We start from the raw sequence: 22716 nt of genomic DNA on the forward strand, positions 1-22716 counted from the left end.
CAATCACACTGAGTTACAATTTAGTGTTCAAATAACTGACCAAGTAAATTTTTCAACGTGGGAAGAAACCGGAGTACCCAGAGAAAACCCACACAAGCACAGCACATACATACGTGAGTACACACAGTGTATACAGTACTGTATATGTAAATTAGGAAATCAAATTTAAAATGTCTAAAACAAAGGGGAGAAAACATGTATTGGCAATGCTGTTTGTTGTTGTTGTTTGTTTTTATTGCATGAAATTGGTGAAAAGCAGCAAAGACGATACAGTCGATACAGTTGGGAACCTTCCTCGACGACCTGGAAGGTTTGTGTTCGCTTCGGGACATTCACACTTTACACGGCCAATCCTTTCAACTTTCAGGGAGCCCCCCCCCCCCAACTTTATCCCGTACTCCTATTGTGAACATAATCATATCGTCATGTCCTCATATACCACAACACAAGTGCTTAGGTGCTGCATTTAAATCTAGTATTGTATTAAAAATGGCTGCCAAGATTTTCTAAAATGTAAAATACAGACGTCTGTATTTGCTGACTGTAATGAATAACAACTGGATATTTCTCATTGTTGATAATTAATAGTAGGTTGCAGATATTGTGTCGAACATTTAAATGCAGTACGAGGCCAAAGGGTTGTGGTTTCACAGTGGGGTAATAGCACCACCTATAGGTTACACGTTGTACTGCAATGACAAAAGACAACTGAATTGGGGGCTGTCTTAAAAACATGGTTTTCCCAAATTTGAGGGGGGTATTGAGGTATTTTAATGATCATCCAAACACATTTTCGTGGCAAAAGTTGTCACAGTTGTAGTAAATTATTGAACGTTTGAGAAAATTTTCCTTTCAATTCATACAACAAAATGTAACCTCCCTTTTTTCACCCAAGTAGACCAGCCACATTAAAATCAATAAAGCAAAAATATATATATATACTGTATGTATTTATCATGACTCGTAAAATGGTCTCTCACACTTGTCAACTTGGTCACAACTGCCAATAATAATTAGGAAGAAAAAAACATTTGTTGTCATTGTACCTGATGAAACCTCCCCCACATCGCAGCATCTAAACATATAGCCTCCTCAAAGGGCTCATATTGTATATATTTATCCATATATCCATATACCATAGCCATATAATCCATAAAAAAATAAATACATTTAACAAATACACAAGTTTGTCGCCACAGTTGTATCGCTAACACATTTTTAATGTATATAGATCTCAATAAAATTGTGTAAATGCCGCTTAAACTCCACCCTATAAGGCAGGGTTTCCCGAACGGTGTAGTCAGGGGGCGGGCGTGAAATCGGTGTTTAATTGATCGTCCATTTTTATTTATTGTTTAGTATTTTTAGTTTATGTACAGCATGTGTTGCATTTTCAGTAGGTTTGTGTGGGAAAAGTTGGGGAAACCCTGACATATACGGACACGTGCAAATACCAAAAAGGTTAAAGACGGACAGTAAAAAGAATGATGCTGATGATGATGATGATTGGTCATGTTGGCATGGCAACGAGACACCCGTGACAGAAAAAAAAAGTTGTGGGTGAATTTTTTTGTAAAAAGATCATCCTATGAAACAGTTTGTTATTTTTTTCTTTTTAGAGTTTTTTTCCCCTACAAACTGTCCTATGACCTGTTCAGACATAACAAAAATCACCCCCCCCAAAAAAAATCATGCATAAGTTACACCTCAATGCTGTCATTGAAAAAAAAACAACAACAATATATTTTTTTTTACATTTGAAGCCGTTTCCACTATTTTTTTTTCCTTTTTATAGAAACCTTTTTCCCCAACAGCAGAAGTCTGTGGCGTATTGCTCCAAAAGACGAGATTCCTCTCCTGTACATCAGGAGGCGCTCGAGGCAAAAAAGAACAATAGAGTGCTGGCTCGCAGAGAGAAAACTGCTCGTTCTTCTCCTTTTTTAATTTTTTTTTCCTCCTTTAAAGAGTCATGGCGAGTGGGGTGACAAAGGCTACTTCCCTATCTGCAGAGCTCCTCTGGTGCAGAGTCCCGCAGATTTTTCCTCTTTTTACCGTTGCCCTGGTGGTGTGGCCGGTTACTTGGTTGACTTTTGCCGTTTCCAGAGGAGCGAGGGGAGCTTTGCTGGGTGCCCTTGTGATGAGAGCGGGCCTGAAAGGTAGACGTAGGGAGAAAGGGTGTATGATGATTGCCTGGAGGAACTAATTCAATCACAATTATTTAACACTGTATCGGGCGAGGGCGGCACAATGGTTGACTGGTTAGTACGTCCGCCTCACGGCACAGAGGTCGTGAGTCCGTATCCGTCTCCAGCCTCCCTGTGTGGAGTTTGCATGTCCCCCCCCAACCCTGTGCCTGTGTGGGTGTTTTTCTCGGGTATTCCGGTTCAGTTTCCTCCCACATTCCAAAAACATGCTTAATTGAACACTCTAAATTGTTCGTAGGTGTGACTGAGTGTGAATGGTTGTGCGTCTATGTGTGCCCTGGCAAGGATTTCAGGGTGTACCCTGCCTACCGTCCAATGACAGCTTGCCTATCGATAGGCTCCAACACACCCGCGACCTGAGTGAGGGTCAGCAGTTCATACAATGGATGGATGTATTAGTGGAGCAGTGACCTAGCAGTTAGCATCTCGGCCGCGCAATTGAGAGGTTCTGGTTCAAAAATAAACATTCTGGGTTCATTGAAGACTAGTCTGTATTGTCTGGAGGTGCAAATTTAAATGTGGTATTCATTTGTTTGTTCAGGGTTGGATCTGCCAACTCTGCTCAATACTAATAATAAAACTCAATTTCCGCCACTCAGAACAATGTTTGGCCACTGTCCCAAGTTCACCGCACAGACATTTGTTGTAGAGGCACACACACACTCAGTCAATCGGATATGGTTGTCATCGAGGAATTCAGAAAAAGTAAAAAGATGCACATGGTGTGGGGTCGCTTTCAACAACAACAAAAAAAGGACAAAAATAACGTTTTATTCCTGCAAACTTATTTTTCCTTGGGTCCAATTACCTAAATATTCGATGGAATAATTGACAGGATAATCGATTTAAAAAAGGTTACTTAGCGCCCGCTGTATTGCCTTGTGAATGATTGGCAACCAATCGATGGAGAATAGGTCTCGCCACAAACGTTTTGAACCTAGTGTCTGTATTTTTGAAAAAAAAAAAAAAAAACAACAACAACAAAAAAAAAACATTTGAGCGTTTCGTGAATATAGCGTACAAGAAGAGACCATCGCCAAAATCCACACAGGAAGGCCAGAGCAGAACCCCTCAACTGTGAGTCAGACACACAAACCACTAACACACCATGCCTACTTTGTGATTAAATTGTCATTAAAAGTTGAACAACTTGAGTGTTCTTTCAGGTCGATGTTGCTGCGTAAACGACATCCTGCTCAACCCGTATTGTTTTGTGTTTTTTGTTATTGTAAAGTGTCCTTGGGTGTCTTGAAAGGCGCTTATAAATAAAATCTATTATTATTATTATTATTATCATGTTAGCGGAGCACACCTTTCCTCCCTTGTTGCCTGCTGGTGGAGTGCTGGTCGTGCGGTTTTGCGTCCGGTGACTGGTCACCACGGCTGACTTTTCTCTGTGAGCGCTGGCAGCTCGACCGGACTGCTGCTTGGCCGTCTTGCATGGTGTGCCGTCCGAGTCCTGGGAAAAAAAAAAACCACAGGATGATAATGAGGACTTCGCTGTACAACTCCGAATAACGTACAGTGGCCTAAGATCTTCCATTCAAACGTTAACCAATTGAGTATTTAACTTGAGGTCTTAAGGAAAGCTGCTCATCAACCACAGCTGCTGATTGCGCTGGCAAAAATCGGGCAACTTGATCGTCATGGCATGCATGCTAGCACTGGCATTAGTTGACTCGTGAGCATCGCTCACGAGTCAACTACACGTGTAGGCACCACGTGTACGTTGTTGTCACGGTCGCATTCCGATATTATTGCAGAGTCACCAATTGTGGAGATGAGATGACACAAGGAGACGAAAGCGAGTCGTGTCTCTTTACTCTGCACAACAAAACTAACAGCTTTCACAGGAAGCAGCCAACCACTCCCTTTGAGCCCGCTGACATGTATGACTTCCTTAAAGGTACATGTCTGGTGTATGTCTCTCTTCTGGGTCACCAAAATAACTTTTTTTTGTTTTACTTGCACCATTTTTTGCTTTGAAACAATGAAAAGTGCAATAAAACAGCACCCTGCTACTTAATATGATTTTTTGTTTTCACCTTCACACCAATCCTTTTTTTTTAAATTCCAGAAAAACAAAACATAATAACAATCTAGATTTTGTTAGGTCACAAAAGAATGATGAAAAACAAACAAGCAAATAAATATAATTCAATAATTCAATAAATAAATCCTTTCCTGTTGTCGCCATGTTTTGGCTTCATTTCATTTTATTTGCATGTCATTTGTTTGTTGTTTGATGTAATCAAAATATATACTGTATATATTTTTTTAATGGAGTTTTTTTTTAAAGCACGTGTTTTTTTCCAACTTTAGGGGCTTTGTTGTATCCCCCCCCATTTTTTACATTGTTGAAAACTACAAGCATGTTTAAAAATATCAAAGATTTTCTTTTCATTTCCATTAGGTATGAAGAGAAAAATCCTTAGCGATGTTTGCAAAAGAGTTTTGAGGGTGTCCCCACTGCACTTGCATGAAACAAGAACATGAGGTTCAAGATGAAGGACGAACCCCGTCACTGGAGCTGGAGGATGTGGTGGAGGGCGAAAGTGGGGACAAGGACGGCGACGAGCGCAGGGAAGGAGACGGCGATGAAGAAGAGTTGGACGATGAGGTTTTGCTCCTCGGCAGGATCACTACCACGTCGTCCTCCTCGTCGTCCTCCTCGTCGTCCTCCTCGTCCGGAACATTGTTGTTGCACTGGTCCAGCTGTTGGGACTCGAACAGTGTCACGTCATTTCCTGAAATAAGCACCAAAGGGATTCATGAGCCAAGATTTCAGGCTTTACAGGCAAATTTAAAGCTTGCAGTATGTTTTTTTTTTTTTGGGGGGGCCTCCCACTTATTCTCATACCATAAAATTAAATGTGACCTGCATAAAAAGTTGATGAGAAAATCCGCAAAATCTGTAACACGGTGCAAAAATGCTTTAGGTTCAAAATACAAATGTAACAAAAGTTGAATGTTACGAGATATCACAGGTTTTATTTGAAACACTTAAATGACGCTCCTAGTGCAGACACGAGTCACAAAAAGGCTTTCAAGCGAAATTTCAAATTGAGCCAAGAAAGCATGACATTTACAGGTGAACTTCAGTTGACCTCCAAACTTTTGAACATCCAACTGTTCAGTCACAGGAATATTTGCACATCTTCTTCTCTAAGGAGCTGAATGGCAAAATTCACAACAGGTGTAGGACTGTTTAAATATGAAATTTTAATTGATACAGGAAATGTATTGATGGTCTGCTCCCATCTGCCTTTGATTTTTCTCTCTGTGGCCCTCAGTGGAAAAAAGTTAGGATATCCCTCGTTGAGTGTGAGTGAACTTTTGTTTTGGGTGACGTACGGTTAAGCGGCAGATCCTTCTGGGACGAGCTCCCCCAGTTCTTTCGGATCCACTCCCTGTACTCGTCCACTTCCTGAGTCACGCGGATGATTCGGCCAAGCATGCTGCGAGTAAGGAACAACAGTGTTGACACAGCAGAATGCCACAGATGAGCTCGCACAACGGAATGGGAAGTATTTAAAGTCTCATTACAAGAAACGCAGGCAGTAAGATTGTATATAAGAACCTGCAATTACAAAGATGCTTTTTTTTCTCCCCCCCGCTCCTCGTGCCTTCAAAACAAACTATCGAATAAATGAGGCTGGCTATTTGCCATGAACAATGAGATGCGCTTACCTCTCTGTGTCATTGTTGGGGTAGTATTTGGCGATGGGTGAGACGGCGTGGCTGAGCACCACGTAGGCGTAGTCAAATGCTTGCTTCACCTGCATGGCGCCGTAGGAGCTGCGGCCAACGTCATTGTCTGCGGGATAACAAGAATATAGTTGAGAAGACGGGAAGCTGCGGCCAACCGGACACTGTGGAGTTCAATACTGCAGTGTCCATAGGTCAAGGTAATGTTAGCACACGTATTTCGTTTTGTCATTTCCAGACGCTTTTCCCAAAATGATAAACGATATTAAGATAAGAAAAACCTCTATTAGTCTCGCAATGGAGAAATTCCCAATTCACAGCAGCAAAGTTATGAAAGGAAGAAGTAGAACAACAAAATATAGGAGCTGCTGGAAAGGCAGCCACTCACGCGGCGCCATTTTGAAGTCAAAATAACAAAAATAACACAACACAACACATAGATGAGAAGAAAGGAGCGTTAGCGCGGAGCGCCGATGCGGATGTGGAACTGGGAGTTGGCTTGGAATTGAAGTGGATTTACATGGGACAGGAGATGTGAGCCAATATCTTTTTCGTCAATGGACGCTACAGCTTCGTGTTTGCTTCCAAAACTTAGCTTGTAGCAGACGTGTGCACATTTTCAGCATTACGTCTCTGATCCACTGGTGACAGGCACTTAGAACTTCATTCGAGAGGTGACTGAGCGGCACGAGAAACATGACCGCTGCAGCAAAGTGGAAACTGGTGCAAAAGAATGTATGTAGCGTGTTCATAAATAAATTCCCACCTGGCTGTAGAGGGTCCTCGATGTAGAGCATGGAGGGCCTGTAGCCGTCCATCATGTTCTGAACCTCGTCTTTGGCCACGTAGCAGCCGCCGTCTTTTATACGGATGCCAGTTTTTAAGTAGTTAAAATGGCGTCCGTAGAGCTCAAAGAACTCGATGAGCAGCACGCCGAAGTTGATGTTGGGGCTGCAAACGTCCTCCCTGTAGTGGAGCTAGTGGAGGGAACAAAAATAAGAACAATGTCCAGGATTGTAAATGGTGGCCGTGGTGGATTAGAACAGCAACTCTCAAACCTCTGATCTGTGAGGCATCACTTTAGGGGCTATAAAATGTTAAATAACAATAACACACTGTACTAGTAGTGTAAATACTTTAGAAAAGAATGTTTCAGCCAGTCAGGGGCACATGTGCATATAATCAGAATTGTGTCTGTCTCCCCCAATTTGTGCCAGGAAAATCCTTGTAAGAATTGGCTTTCAAATAATGAGTTGGCCCTTAAAAAACAAAAATAACATTCCCAGTGGACCCAGAAAGTTTCATGAAACACTGTGTTAGTGTGTTTGGAGCATCAACACACCTGCAGGAAGCTGACGGCCATGAGGAAGAGACTGTAGGAGCCGATTCCGCCGGTGAAAACCTCATTAAGGTCCCTCTGCAGGAGGAACTGCTTGAGCACCAAGACCAGGTAAGGCAGCACGGGGTATTTCTACACACCAGGAATAGCATGTTGGCATATCTCGCTGGCCTCAAAGCGAAGGCTTCTTGAAGCAACAGTACCTCTTTGAATTCTTTGATGAGGCATGCCGCTTTGACGCCGCTCTTCACATTGAAGCTGATGTCCACTTTGACGTCCGTGTAGTAGTCCGTCAGCTTGATGATGGGTACCTGGGAAGACAGGACACCAATAACAATGAGAACTCAATGGTAATATCCTACTTTTTTCCCCATCTCTTTGAAACCTTTTTTAACGTGACACCGTTTCGAAAGTATTTGCCGACTGTCAAAAGAAAGTACAGGAAGAAAAAGAAGTAGTCATGGCGACGTGCAATATACAGTTGAGTATTACACGTTAGTTGCCATGACTACTACATCCACTTCTTTTCCTTCTACTTCAATTTCTTCTTAATTTTCGACTTTATTTTGGCAGTTGGCAAATACTTTGCATACATTTGAAAGGCAAAACGATCAAAGAGGATTCCACCTTTGGCCACAATGCAACACAGGATTGTAGTTGAGGGCAGCCATTTTAAATTAGAAAGAACTAAAATACTTCCATAGTTTGAAGTGGAAGTTTTGAACCCAACTGTTAACACGATTAGAGAATGGGGATTTTGGCTGCGAGTCCGAGCACTGTTGTTCTTGGTCAAATTAATTTCCCCAGAAATGCAACATGGTTTTTTTTTCTTCGTCATGATGCATTTTTTGACTGGTGCGACCAGCGGAGCAACTTAGTCTGAAAAAGAAGATATTTGACAAAGTTGGTTCACAGCTGCACATCAATATGCAACTGTTCCTTCTATAAATCTTTACAAGAGTTCAAGAGTTTTTCAAATAACCACTTCTACAACATTCCTGGGAAATTATCATGTCCCATCGCAAGTGAGCTATTTTTCGAAGAGGCCTGCAGGCAACTCATGTGGTCCCCGGGGGCGACCTGGTTTGACATTTTAACCGCAATCGTTTGTTTATTCATCAATGGTGGACAATTATGATGTACTATTTCAGATAATGAGACAATGAAAGCTTACTAAGAACAATAGGAGAAAAAACATCTGTTGCAATAGAAAGGGAAAAACAAAAACACTGTCACCCGCGTTCACCTTACTCGTTCCTTGTCCAAGCACTTGTAAAATACAGGGATGAAATGTTCTGAAAGTGGGGCACGCAAGGCAACGCCATCACAGCACTTATTAGCCTGGGAGATCATTCCTTGGGGTTTCCCTGTCTGACAACTTCTCGCTTTTATTTCGAAAAGTGAAGACTAATGTGTACTGAAAGTATGTTCACGCTCACCGTGGCTTTGTCCAGAACTTTGATCGAGTTCTTGTCGGCCACGTTCCTCTTTCGCAGAGCCTCTTCCAGTGTCCACAGGGGGAGTGTCTCCCACTTTCCAAATACCACCAAGTCGATGTCACTGTGGAGACCACAGAAGGAAAAAAAACACACTTAGAACTTAGGCAAGCAAACAGATTCCATGAAGTTTGGTGTTTTATTTTTTGTTTTTGAAATTTGATGATGTCAGAACCAGAGATTACCATTGATGAGAAAAGAAGAAAAATGTGGTAAACGCAACACATGTAAGGCAACTTCTCTGTACCGTTTTACAGAGAATTTACTGACCAAACTGCAGATGGGCGGAAGTGTGCATTAGGGGACGCCTTGTACAAATATATTGTTAATGGTACAGGACAATTTGTGTCAGGTGAAAAAGGAGTTTAATAAACAACAAAAACAAAAAAACAAAGAGACTGAAAGGAGAGAAATGCAGCAAAACCGGGCGAAATGACTATCTCGGGCCCGAACACAACACTAGGGAGTAACTACATTGTCAGAGTCACGTGGAACGCTACCTGCCATTAAAGGCATCGTCTCCGCTGAGCTGGATCAAACAAACAAATTGTGCAATAAAAACAAGAGGTACACACATCTCCGTTCACTTCTTTTTATACTTGTAGGACAGCTACGAATATAAAAACGCAGGCAAACTACTTTAAGGGTGAGAGTGTACTTGATTAGTTTGACATTTTTGTTCATTTCATGCATTGCAGGCTCGGCATTTGTTTGACAAAACATGCATTTTTAACGGTATAGTTGAATATATGTCGAGTGAAAATCTAAATTAGAAAGGCGATTGTGCAAATGCAGCAATATTCGGCAGATTACATAAAATACAATCACACCCCATTCAACCTGAGAGACTGTTTGGGTACCTCAGTCGGTGCTGCTTGTTGGTTAGCAACATATTTCAAAGGCTTTAACGTACTGTATACTAGCGTGAATTAAGTGAAAAGGTTAATGCCACTCGTGGTATTTGTCCTCATTTGCAGGGATGGCAATGGCTAGTGATGAAAAAAAGCGTAAAGGGGCGTGGCCTGGACGGCGCGACCAATCACAACAAGTAAGACATCATACACGTCCAATCGCAGGGCTGTTTACAATTGGAAGATGGAAAGACTGATCGGGAGAGCTCGTGAAAACTCGATGACAAGGTACCTGACCCCCCCTAAAATTTTCTCAACGGATTTAGACGATTCACAAAAATGATCAATTTAAGAAATAAAACGTCGGATTTCCGCGTATCCGCGGAAAATTGCCATCCCTGCATTTGACTATTTGTGCCAACTTAAAAAAACAAAACAAAACAAAAAAGTCCTGTACATTTACTTAATAATTGTTCACTGATCCCGACAAGTGTTAGTGACTCACCTTGTTGGCAAATAGAGACCCGTGCTGAAGCTTCCAAATACCTGCACCTATAAGGAACAAATATAATTGCACCACATTCAGTACACAACAGAAGCAAACATGCAAATACAGCGAAACATCGGTAACAATTACGGGCTAATGGTAGTTGGCGAGGACAGGCCAGCTGGAAATAAAAGAGCTATAAAAGAGTTTATTCCCCCCCTCCCCCCAACTCTTTTTTTAACGCAAATGGCGTTCTCCAAACTCTCATGAAGCATTCCACAGGTGTGGTGCAAACATTGTTTTTGTTTTTTTGTACAGTTCATCAGGTTCCACCCACCCCAATTTCCAGCCAGTTCCAACGAGGAGCATGTCGTCGAGCAAATCAGAAGTGACAATAAAGACAAAAATAGGACTTAAACCCAATGATCTCGTCCAATCTTCCAACTTTTAAATCTCCTGTTGAGCAACTCACGCTGCTTGCTGAACACAAATAGATTTAAGCCCTCCCTTAAACCCCGAGAATAAAAATGTAGCGTCTGTGTGTGCGTGGACGTGGCTAAGCCGATTGCAGAACTGTGTTTCTGAATGAACTCTCGCCGACCGGTTGTCCCAGGCTACCCATCCGCAGCCTGTGCAAGGCGATGCCTCGCTGGCTAGTGTTGTGTGGGGTGTGTGTAGAGGACAGGGGGTGCGCCAACTCAATGGGAGTGCAGAACGGGGTGTGTGGCGTCAGAATTTTGCAATAAAATGTTTTTCAGATTTTTTTTCTTCCTCTTAGGAGTGCTCTATTTTTATTTCTTCAATGTTTCCATTGAATGATTAAATGATTCACTGACAATTTAAGAGCTGTGTTTTGTTACTGCACAAAGGGGAATTTTTGACCGTATACTTCAATGAAATCTGTCGACATTACTATTTTGTGCTGCAGCATTGACAGGTTACAAATATATTGCATTTGTTAATTGGTTTGAACCACTGCTCCACTCAAACGACAGCGCAAATGTATACCGGTATTTATTATGATTCAGCTCGGTTTGGTCTGCAACATCTGTCAGAAAATCAGCAAAAATGTTGATGATTACGTGTTTGCAAATGTCTTATTGGGGGGGGGGGTAATCAATCTGCTTTCATGGAGCCCCAGAGAAACCTGAGAATACATACTGGTGAGCGGTTGAAATTTAGAGGATTCGGACAATTTTAAGTTTAACAAGGTATCTTCACAACAGGGGGCAAACTCAAGGCCCTGGGGCCACATCCAGCCCGCCACATCATTTTATGTGGCCCGCGAAAGATCATGTGCGTCACCTTCCATGATCCTTACTAAAATCTGGACCGAAATGTCAAATGCCCGCAACACAAATGAGCTTGACACCCCTACTCCACACATAATTAATTGTTGATGAATAGTTGCACTTCCACAATTGAGACGATTTGGAAGTGCTCTGTATTAGCAGATACTCAAAATGGAGTGACTCTTGCAAAAATGTGTGCTTGGGACATCTGCAGCATCAGGAGCTAAGACAGAGCTCGATTCTTTGTGGTCATTTTTGTCATTTCTAGCTACGTGTCTTCAAACATATATTGCCAGAGCTTTATCGAAGGGAGACTGAGAGTTGAAATGCGTTGTACTCAAGTGGAGACTCTGGAGTAGCTATACCTCAGCGCTCGGCCAAAGGTTGTGGATGACGCCTTTAATTCTGTCCACCACCTCCAGCCTCATCTTCTCCTCTTCCGGACGTGGCGAGATGTATGCGTAAAAGTCTTTGATTTCTTCATGTAACCTGGATGACAAAAAACAAACAGCAATTAAAAACATGCAGCTATTAATAGTCAAATTAAAAAATTGAAGCTATTAATAGTCAAATATTACTATTAGTAGTCAATGAATAGTACATCGGAATCAAAAATTTGTATGGCAAACCCATCATGACAGGAAAAAAAGTAATATATGTGCAGCTTGACAGCACATACCTGCGGTCAAAGGTTTCCAGAAAATAAATGAAGAAATATACAAAATAAACGTAAGGTGCACACAGAGCTCAGATTTCAATCGGTCATAAACACAGGTACAAAAACTGCTCAACAGGACACGTTCTGCTACTGCAGAAAAAGCCACAAACGCTCATATGAATTGACCTTTACTCATAATGCGGGAAGTTAATAATTAGTAAAAACAAAAGTGGAATGTGCACCCATGACAAAGGCGAACGTATGGCGGAGGCCAGCGGCTTAATTAGCAACCAAGGCAACAATCAAAATGAGGAAGCCCATCGGCGGTGTCATGTGGCCGCAGTGCCGAGGGCACACGTCCTTGAGAACAGGTTACCCTGCCCGCATAGGGCGACCTCTTTCTCTGACCGCCTTTATCTGCGGAGGGGGGGAACGGAGCACGGCTGCAAAAACAGCCGCTGAAATACTGCTCCAAAAACTCACAAGAGCCATAAACAACCCAAGCTCGGCTCATATCAGTGGATTGTGAACCCGTTTGAGAATGGTTTGGAGATCAAATAAGATGGTTGGTTCCATTCAGATTCATCATCTAAGTATGGGCCACAACCAATGATTAGTTCAGTAACCGTCATTTATTTTGTCGATTTATTGGGCAAAAAAAATGATTTCCTTTCCATTACTTCATTCAAAAACATGGCATTAGTGTATTTTCAATTTGGTCGGTAAAATTTCAGAAAATATGCATAAATGTTGGCCATGCTTTTCCAAAGTTAAAAAAAAAAAATGTTGTCAAATGTCTTATTTTGATTAAATACCAAGATAAATTAGCTTGCGGCGTTTTCATCTTTTTAAATGGATTTTATATCACTGTAACAATCCTTGTACAAAATTGTGTCAAATGTTGCCCACTCGGCATCTATTGCAGCCTGGTCATCCTGGAAGGGGGATTCTCCCATCTGCAGCCCCTTCTCAGGGTTTCTCTTTTTTTCCCCCAGATGTTTTTTTTTTTTTGTCCTTTCCCTCCTGCGGGTTAAGGTGAGGGGATGTCGTGAATACTCGTCAACTGTGGGCATGTGAAGCCCTTTGAGACTGTTTGTAATTAAGGGCTATCGAAATATATGTGACTTGACTTTTAATTTTTTTTTTAAAAGGTTCTCTCAACAATCAATAGATTCTGAAAATAATGATCAATTATCCCTTTAGTTGTTGAGGAATCCTTGCACCTCTACTTTCAAAGCTTTGTTGGGTGTAGGTCAGGGAAAGTAAGTGAAGTGTGTCAATGACTGGTCTTCAAGTATTCGACACCTCATCAGAATTCAAAGCGACGCCCATTATTGACATTCACTTCTTTGCAACTAAGGAGCCTGTTCAACTACATTGCTATTTATGAAATTGTTTTTGTGTGTGAGCCCTGATGAATTATGCCAAGACAAGTCAACAAATGTATATAATACTGTCCCCACACTGAGTTTCTCCACCCACAATTTGGAATTAGGCTAGGTGTGCAATATTAATCAGAATACCATGCTCAGACTAGTGGGGTGGGGTGGGGGCAGAGAACACATAGTAAATATAGAACAGATGATTTCTTTTAACTTGACTTCCCCTTCAATGAAGAAAAAAAAAAAAAAAGCTATCTTGTAGTTTTATTCCGTATATGACAATATAAAACCAAAAACAGCCCATTTTGAATCGCTTTAACTATCACACAGAGATAGCCGATTACGTTTGTTTGCTTTAAATCATCCAAAATAGCAAGCTGGGCAAAGCTCCAATGTAGCGACTAATCCCCTTTTTTTTTGTTTTGTTTTCCTTCTCTCCCTTCCCTTGCGCAAAGTGCAGGATCCAGCCTCCCATCACAGGACCATTAAGTTTCATTTGACACTAAATGAAAGTCAATTTTCCACTCTGCGTGTTCACAACATGGCTCTGGAGCTTTTGGGGCCAAAATGAAACGGCACAACATATTTCATACATGATGCTGGTTCAATGTCTTTAAAAAAAAAAAAAAAAGATTGATCAATCGATCGATCGATAGATATTGAGGGGGGTGACTAATTAAGGCTTTTAGTCATCCAGCAAAGCATAACTCTATTTTAAGTTTCATTCCTAAGTTTCATTTCACGGTAAACGGGCCAGGTCACAGAAAGTCTCCTCGCCCACACAATCTCCTTGGACTGAATTACAGTTCCTGTGGCCCCGCGGCACCGTTCATCCGATTAATCCCCACTTGCCTGGATTATAGTAAGGTTATGTAATCTTTTGCAAAAAACAAAAAACAAAACAACAACAAAAACAGAGTACTCCTGGGTGAAGGAAAACAAGTGTTTCCAAAACAGCATTATGCTCCACTTGATTGCTGTGAATAGTAGCATTTCTCACCGAGTGCTAATTTTGCGAAAGAAACCAAATAATACTTGAGTGAAACAGAGAATTAATGCTGATCCACATTCCGATTGTTTTACTTTGGCTGAGGTTTGCGTTCTGCTGGGCACCCTTCAGGCTGACACATAGAGAGTGTACAAACATAACACAGCACCAGTCTTAACATAACTAGGGCTGTAATCAGATGCTAGAAATTGCATTAACTCATTCACTCCCAAAGACGTTTTTAAACGTCTTTTCAGAATTGGCTGGTACTGAATGTGTTAAGTACTTTAGTTTGACGGTGTGGATTCAGTTTACACTGGGTATAGTAAAGGAGAAGAGGAAACCATAAGGCGGCTTAAAACTTTTCTTATTAGGAAAGTGCCTCATAAGTAAGTGCAAGAAAACATTTACAAGTGTCAGAATGATTTTGCTATAAAACTAAAATGTGACGTTTCGCACCAATTAACAAGTTTAACATACGGCCAACAATGTACAGCTAGCTGTAACATCCTTATGCCAGAGGCTGAGCAGTATTGTGTTCGTTTACGGAATAGACACGTGGCTAGCATGTTGAGGCATTTCCACTTCCTCTCCCTCACCTAATGTGTTCCGTGTGGGAACTCAGAAGACCTCCACCAAGCAAACATTCCTTACCGAAAAATCCGAAAGCATATTCCAACTAACAACTGTTCCCAGGTGCATGAAAACGCCAATAGTCGAAAACTGGCTATGAGGTCAAAGAGGTGTTTGTGTTACCGTCTGAACAACAGAACCGGTTACCACATACAACGCCGTGTTAACGAACAACTAGCGCATGCATACATTTATCTATTAAGACACCTTGGAATGCTTTTAAAATGTCCTCCCCCCAAAATGCAGCATGTGAAACCAAAATAACAAAATGTGGCCCCTCAAGTCTGTAATTATAAGTGAAATCTTCTACTTCCGTGTCACCAGACGTCATGACTCTGTTTTGACCAATGTGGCCCAACCGATTGCGACCAAAAGATTCAGAAGTGTCACGTGACACCGCCAGCCGAGACTTCAGGGTGTAAGAACCATACATGGCACGCTGCTTCTTTAAAAAGACGACAAGCATAAACAAGAGGCAAGGAGGTGTCCATGTCTCACAGATGGCAGATTCTTAAATGTTTAATCCATGAATTGATCCGAGGTGCTAATTGTTGGGGGGGGGGGGGGGGCTGCAGGGACGCGCAGCACCGGCTCCTGTTACACCGGCGACTACGGTGTTTGTCTGAGACCGTTTTCTGCTTTCAGCACCTGATTAATTTTATTATCCAAGCTCGCATGCCCAAAATTGGAATCTAGCGTCGCCGTGTTCTACTGTAAAAGTTAATGGCAGCCAAAAAGGGACATTGCTGAGTCATGTTTTAATGCTGGTCTGGATGGAGGGAATCGCAATAAGATGCAACTTCACACTTGAGGTGCAAAGAATTTCATTTGTTGTAATGACAGGCAGCCTCATTGGCCGTGCGCTCAACCAGGCAATTTCACACGGTGAAAATTGCAGCAGAGTCATAACCGCAGATATGGAAACACAGAACCCAGGAAAGGTGGGTGCACTTTCACACCGGGACACGACATCCGCCAATCACATATGAGATGACCTCAGTGTTCAAGGAAAATATGATGCATTAAATACTTTTTTTTACAGCACAACTGGGGAGATGTTCGGGTGTTAAACTTCTAATAAACTCGTAAACTTCTATTTTGTTTCAATGTTTTTGGAAATAGATTTGTAGATGCCACGTTTCATGGTTTTCACATTATTAGTAATTCGCCCTGCCTGCTTTGCTGTTTTCATTGCGGTGACTATTGGAGCACTAAATTTCCCATGTGGATGAATAAAGTACCCTGGTGCCTTGACATATGAGTGAGCCCGCTTGTGGATTTTTCCAGATAAGGGCTGTCAATTGGATGGGTTTGGTTTTTGTGGGCTTTGTCTTGCAAGTTCAAACTTGAGATACGAACAACTCAGCTCACATCAAAATAGCAACACAATACAATGCAATACAATTTTGATTCATTAAGATTGCGCTTTTCACAACAGCTGCAGTTGTAACAAAGCACACATAAAATAACAATACTACAACTATATGAAAACAGTACACCAGGAAACAATAGAACAGCGTCAGTCTCATGTTGGGTCGAAAGTCGAAGAATATGGGTTGTTGCGTGCTGGTGAGAGATTTTCAGTGTAACATATGTGCATTGGCTCATTGCAAAGTTGGGAAACACCATATTCAACTCGTACTATCACCACCACTGCTTGGCCAGAGCGGAAATCTTGCTGTCCCTCTTCAGACAGCAAACTAGTACTGGACCAAAATCAAAGTCATGGCGCGCTCCATTCTGCCACAAGTGCTTGGAGACATGATTAATCAATTTCACACACTCTTTACGATTCATCGATTACAACGGCCCATCTCCCGCCGGCAATAAAACATTCAAACAATCACCCCGTGTCCGGCCCCTTGAACAAAAAGTGCAAACGTTACTGGCCGTATCAGCGCGGGCCACATGCAGGCTTATCCGCTGGATAAGAACCACACGGGAGGCCTGAGTTATGTTGTCCACAGGCATCTCAGACTGGACCTGGTGGCACCAAGTATGCAGGCGGATGGGGTCACATCACACAAGAGACGCACTCAGTACAGTATTTAGTAATTGACACATTTGTGTACAGGAGCGGTATGGGTGTGCTGGGACAATTAAACCACAGATGCTTAAGTGATTAATCGCTTCGTGCATTAGCCCAGAATTACCGGGCATTGTTTCATTGCCTTTGACTCAACCGCCATTTTAGGAGCTGAACAGATGTGGTCCAAGTGTAGCCTTTGGGCCACATCGAGCCTGCTGCGTTTTTTTTTTTTTTTTAATCAGAGCCCTGAGCATTTTTTTTAAACTGTTGTAATAATTTCATGTTTTAATAACACAAAAAAATGGGCATTTGAACTGGGATGTGTTGACTTTTTATCCACTGTATTTTATATCCCATCGATGCTGTGTTTTGTTTGTAAGCTCTCGATGTGTCACCTGAGTGTTTTGGACCGTTTGAAAGTTTTTACAATAAACAGTGGTTAATGTCTTTTTCACTTATGTATGAACACAAATATTAGAAAAATGTGCCCGTAAAAGAAGTCAGAGGTTTTACGGTGGCCACAGCTGAACCAGGGAACAGATTACTTCTATTCCCATTTTTTCATACTGGGAAAAGTAAAACAGGACTTGGGCCAGCGTCTGCTGGAAGTTCCTTAATTTGGACCAGCTCAACAACTACAGACTACAGAGCACATTTCACATGAGAAGCTCTCCCTGGTTATGCTGACTTCCTGGATCCATATAAAGCAGCTCAACAACGGAGGTACACCAACATAGGGGAACAAATAGGGGAGGGAACTTTCCCCCGATTGGACGTCCACAAAGGGGGCTCAGGTTTCTGCCTTGAGAACTACAGACTTGACTTCCGCAAACCCAAGTCTGTAGAGAGCATGTCAAAATTATGACACGGGACGCTCGGGTTGGACTAGGAGAGAGAAACAGCAACAGAGCGATAGAGAAGGAGAGACAGAACAAGAAAAGTGGGTGTGGAAAAGAAATAAACACATGCCTTTGTCTCACATGTCCAAATATAGCATAGACGAAACCCGGGGCGGAAAACTGCATTCAAGACGTACGCCCACCTTCACCCTCCTCGCCTTTGCTTGCGAGGACACAAATCATGTTGCGATGGCTCGCAGATTTTCAGCAACTTGTAACCTCAAATCACAGAGAGATGAATTTATGCAAAGAGAAGGAGCACAAAAAAAAGGCTCCGTTAGTCCAAAAAAACAAGCCCGAGTCGCAAACAAGCACACACTACGGAGCTCTTGGGCTGGATTTATATCCACGTGGTTCAAGTGACACAACTGCAGTTTTTGCTCTCAAGTGGTGAAAATCAGCTATGCGCAATGGCAGCATACAGAAGGAAAGAGAAAACTGAGACGGAACCGGACATTTTCAGGTCACAATGTCCTCTTTCAAATGTGGGTATAAACTCGATAATGTAAGGAATTTCCAACAACATTACACACCCGCGCCTACCCAAACACACATATAAACAGCAAAAATAAATAAAAAATAAAAAAACAACCTTTGTGAAGCTACAAAACCGATAGACAAAATTCACAAAATAACCCGGGTGACGAACGATTCCCTTTACAAACAAAATGTGCCATGATTAATTGTCATCCATCCATTTTCCGAACCGCTTGATCCTCACTAGGGTCGCGGGGGGTGCTGGAGCCTATCCCAGCCGTCTCCGGGCAGTAGGCGGGGGACACCCTGAATCAGTTGCCAGCCAATCGCAGGGGACACAGAGACGAACAACCATCCACGCCCACACTCACACCTAGGGACAATTTAGAGCGTCCAATCAGCCTGCCATGCATGTTCTTGGAATGTGGGAGGAAACCGGAGTACCCGGAGAAAACCCACGCAGGCCCGGGGAGAACATGCAAACTCCACACAGGGAGGCCGGAGCTGGAATCGAACCCGGTACCTCTGCACTGTGAAGCCGACGTGCTAACCACTGGACTACCGGGCCGCCCCTGATTAATTGTCTCCATTTACAAACGAGTCTTAGCATGGAAACAGAAAGCTCAGTCGTGCTCTGTTACACACCATTTAAACATCGTTCCATGCATCACACGTTACACCGGCTATCTTTTTTTTGGGGGGCTCCAAATTAAAATCAAAATAAATAAAATACAGTCCGCTGATGATTGTGTTTGCAAAACTACATGTTGTTATTTTGGGCATCGCAACTGATGTGCAATGCTTCCACAAACAACATGGTTGCAAACAGAGAGACGCTTGCTTACAAAAGCAGTCCATGTTCATGTCAACTCAGCAATTTGGTCACAACTTTTCCAATCTCTCTTAAATTGACTTATAAAAACTAGTCAAAATAGTGACCAGTGAGTGTAATTCCTCTTAAGAAACAGACATGAGCATAATTTTCCCCACATACTAATCGACAATAAAACAGACTTTTCCCATGACTTCCTATGAGAATACTTGCTAGACAACTTGACCTCTCCTGCGGTGCAGCCCCTGTGGTAAAACAATACGTCTTGTCACTCAGCCGAGGGCGACCACGCTCTCACTTGTACTATATCGTAACACAGGGACCACGAGGCGGCGTTTGACATATTGACTAACATGCCGTCCTACTATATATACACACGCTGTACATGTGACTTACTGTACACGTGCCTGAGGCGGCATTGTAAAACAGTTTCAACTACAGGATCTACTACGAGCACAAAAATGATCAACTTGGTTATATTCCCTTGAAATAAAATATCAACTATGCTTGATTGCAAAATGTTCTGTGTGGAAACCCAAATAATTACACCAACCATATTACATAAATGTAGCTGCAGAGGGTTATCATCATTGTTCTAGCTTGAACGGGAAAAAAAAATGTAGCAGGCCTTCACCAAGCTGCATAAAATGGCACGGAAGGCCAGAGATGGCCTGCGGACCACACTTTGCCCACCGCAACTTTGCATGCACATGACTTGAAGGTCCGTGAGTCTTGCTGAAATACGACCTCTGCACATGCCGCGTGAAATGTACTGCATGCATGTTCGAGAGTGGGTGGATCACGTGCCTCATGTGTCAAGTATGGAGTGGAGTGGGCGGACTCGGTCGCATTGGCTGCACGTTGTGTACATATGCAGCAAAGCTGGCCCAAGGCATGAGCCAAACAAGCACCTGCTTAAAGCCCAACGACCACAAAGCTTGGACCATTGAGGAAGTTCAGAATAACATTAAACTAAATGTTTTGATATAGTTGTAAAGTCTAACGATTACATTTTATATCCGTTTATTTTTTAACTACATAACCCGTGGTACACGTGAGAATCACTAAATGTGAAAAAATATACAAACAAAATAAACAAAGTAGAATATACAGTGTGAAACCTTGAAACGTATCAGAAAGAAAAGTCTGTGTTCACAATTTGTTGTCATTGTATTCAATTAAATATTACATTCCAAAAGTACAATATCAGTTAGTACACAAAAAGTGAATACTCTGAAATGGTGTCGGTCTGGGAAAAAAACTGTACATGTCATCCCTTTTTAAAAATACATTTATCATGATCATTTGGACTGCCGCCCTCCCTTCTCGCGGATTGGACTAGTCCAACTTGGTATTGCACAAGTAAAAACAAACGAGTTGGTGCTTGGCGAGGAAAATGAGTTTTACCAGTGGAGCAGAGAAGAAGAGAAAGCAAGTGCAAAACAAACCACTTTTACAAAACTACCAAATATTTTAAAATTTTATCGGGATGACACCAACAGACAACAGCACAAGCCAGATACTTTTTGCATCGCTGGAGCACTGCTGTCAGAGTCATCCGAAATGAAGTGGAGACTGACAAAGTGATGCTTTTCACCTCGAAGATTAAAGCTGACAAATGTGTCATTTTAATAAAAGATGCCACTCAAAATTACAGTAAAGCGTGTAGATGATTTGTTTGTTAGATATTAATTAATAGAGATTTGAAGGACTTTATCTAACCCAGCAAATGAGAGAATCGTCCCAAATGTACACTTTTTAGTTAACGAGAAACACTTATATTGATTGAAAAATATTTGCAACGTAAGGATATGGGGGGCCCCTTGCTTGGGGGGTTGGCCTTGGGCCCTTAAATGCTTAAAATATGCACCCCAAAACACAAACTTTCTCTTACCCAACGATCCCTTCCGAGTAGTTCCTGCTTTTCCACGGCGTGCCCGCGTACACGTCGCGGCCCTCCGTGCCGGGGCTACCGTTCAAGAGACTGGAGTTGAATCCGAAGGTGCTCGCCTTGTTGTCCCGTTTCCGCTTATTGGGGTGCCCGTCCGCCGGGCCCCTGCTGCTCGGCGGGGTCGCTCGATGGTTGCGGTTGCCGGTCTCTAGCGGCACAAAGTCCCGCTGCTCCATGATCTCGCCGTCCCCGGTTGGACTCGTCATGATCGACTCTGACGGCCCGGTCCCAGCAGCGAGGAGGACGGCTCCTGACGCCGCGTTGAGGCTCGCTTTCAGGATGCCGAAGCTGTTGTTGACGTGCAGATAGCCAAACCCTTGCGTCGTCTCCCAGATCTGCATCCACAGGTTGTTGGCGGGTCCACGTTGTTCTGGTTGGAACCAGGAGATTCGCGGATCCATCAAACGAGAGTAGACAAGAATCACCCACCCCCTTCCCCCACCCCTCCTCCCCTCCCTCCCGTGAACAGCTAGCCAAAGCTAGCCTTAGCTCGCCTCGCTTTGCCCCCCAATTACTTCTTCCAATTTAGTCCCTTGGAGGTGGCGGAGACACACGGCGATAGAGCACAGGAAGGCGACGAGAGTACCGAGAGACAGTTACCGGTACCTGTTACGGCTGTTATCCCTTTTTTTATCACCCCAGGGGGGAACACGAGACTGTGCGGTTCCGATGTAGAGCCTCTCTCTCTCCCTGACCCTTCCCTCGGAATCGTAACTCCCTCAATGGCGGAGCTTGGCTGAGCTGCTGCGTAGTGCACATGCGCGAGTTGGGGGGGAGGGTGCGGGTGGGCGGGGAGAGCTTGTTACGTAATAGCGTTTTTTTTTCTTTGCATGCTCGTTACGTAACGACGTCGGGTTTATGTGAACCCTCCAGATGTGTTGGAAGCGATAGATAGATAGATAGATAGATAGATAGATAGATAGATAGATAGATAGATAGATAGATGGGATTTACAAAGTAAAAATAGTAATAAGTATCTGGTCAATTTCTCCCCCTCTCCCTCCCTTGTTTCTTTCTGACTTTCGGGTTGAGTGAACGCTGGCGCGTTTTGGCTGCCGCTGCTCAACCCGTATTGTTTTGTGTTTTTTGTTATTGTAAAGTGTCCTTGGGTGTCTTGAAAGGCGCTTATAAATAAAATCTATTATTATATTATTATTATTAAGGATACAATTATCGAATGTGTTGCTGAAGAAATTGATCTTGAGGAGTCCGAAATTATGTTTACTTGAAACCAGGCTCATGTATTGAAACATTTCAGATGAAATCGTTCAACAACGATTGACAATATGCAGTATTCACTAATGTCATTAAAGTGGGGGTGGGGAAACAAGTGCACTCATGAGATCTGATGTACTGGACCACCAAGCGGTCTTAACCGTCTTAAAAGCTGTCACTAAACCAAATCAAGAAAATAAAAATGTAGTTGTATACAGACAAAAAAACTGTCTATATGGACAATGTAAATTCAACTTAAGACATGAACGGTGCGC

General features: G+C 42.6%; 1 protein-coding gene across 1 annotated transcript; it reads right to left on the bottom strand.

Annotated features, from left to right (window-relative positions):
- Nucleotides 1–212: 212 nt before the first annotated feature.
- Nucleotides 213–21934, bottom strand: tent4b (terminal nucleotidyltransferase 4B). The gene is made up of 12 exons (XM_086107473.1): nt 21170–21934; nt 11743–11866; nt 10104–10150; nt 8691–8811; nt 7455–7562; nt 7255–7383; nt 6679–6889; nt 5895–6021; nt 5559–5662; nt 4722–4951; nt 3517–3663; nt 213–2149 (listed from the first exon to the last, which is right to left on the bottom strand). Exons 1-12 carry the CDS (start codon nt 21625–21627, stop codon nt 2000–2002), a joined length of 1956 nt encoding a protein of 651 aa, XP_085963599.1. The 5' UTR covers nt 21628–21934; the 3' UTR covers nt 213–1999.
- Between the last annotated feature and the right edge of the window lie 782 nt (nt 21935–22716).

This window comes from Hippocampus guttulatus, chromosome 3 (assembly GCF_054856545.1).
Source record: "Hippocampus guttulatus isolate MCC_2025c chromosome 3, RoL_Hgut_1.0, whole genome shotgun sequence".
Classification (NCBI taxonomy): Eukaryota; Metazoa; Chordata; class Actinopteri; order Syngnathiformes; family Syngnathidae; genus Hippocampus; species Hippocampus guttulatus.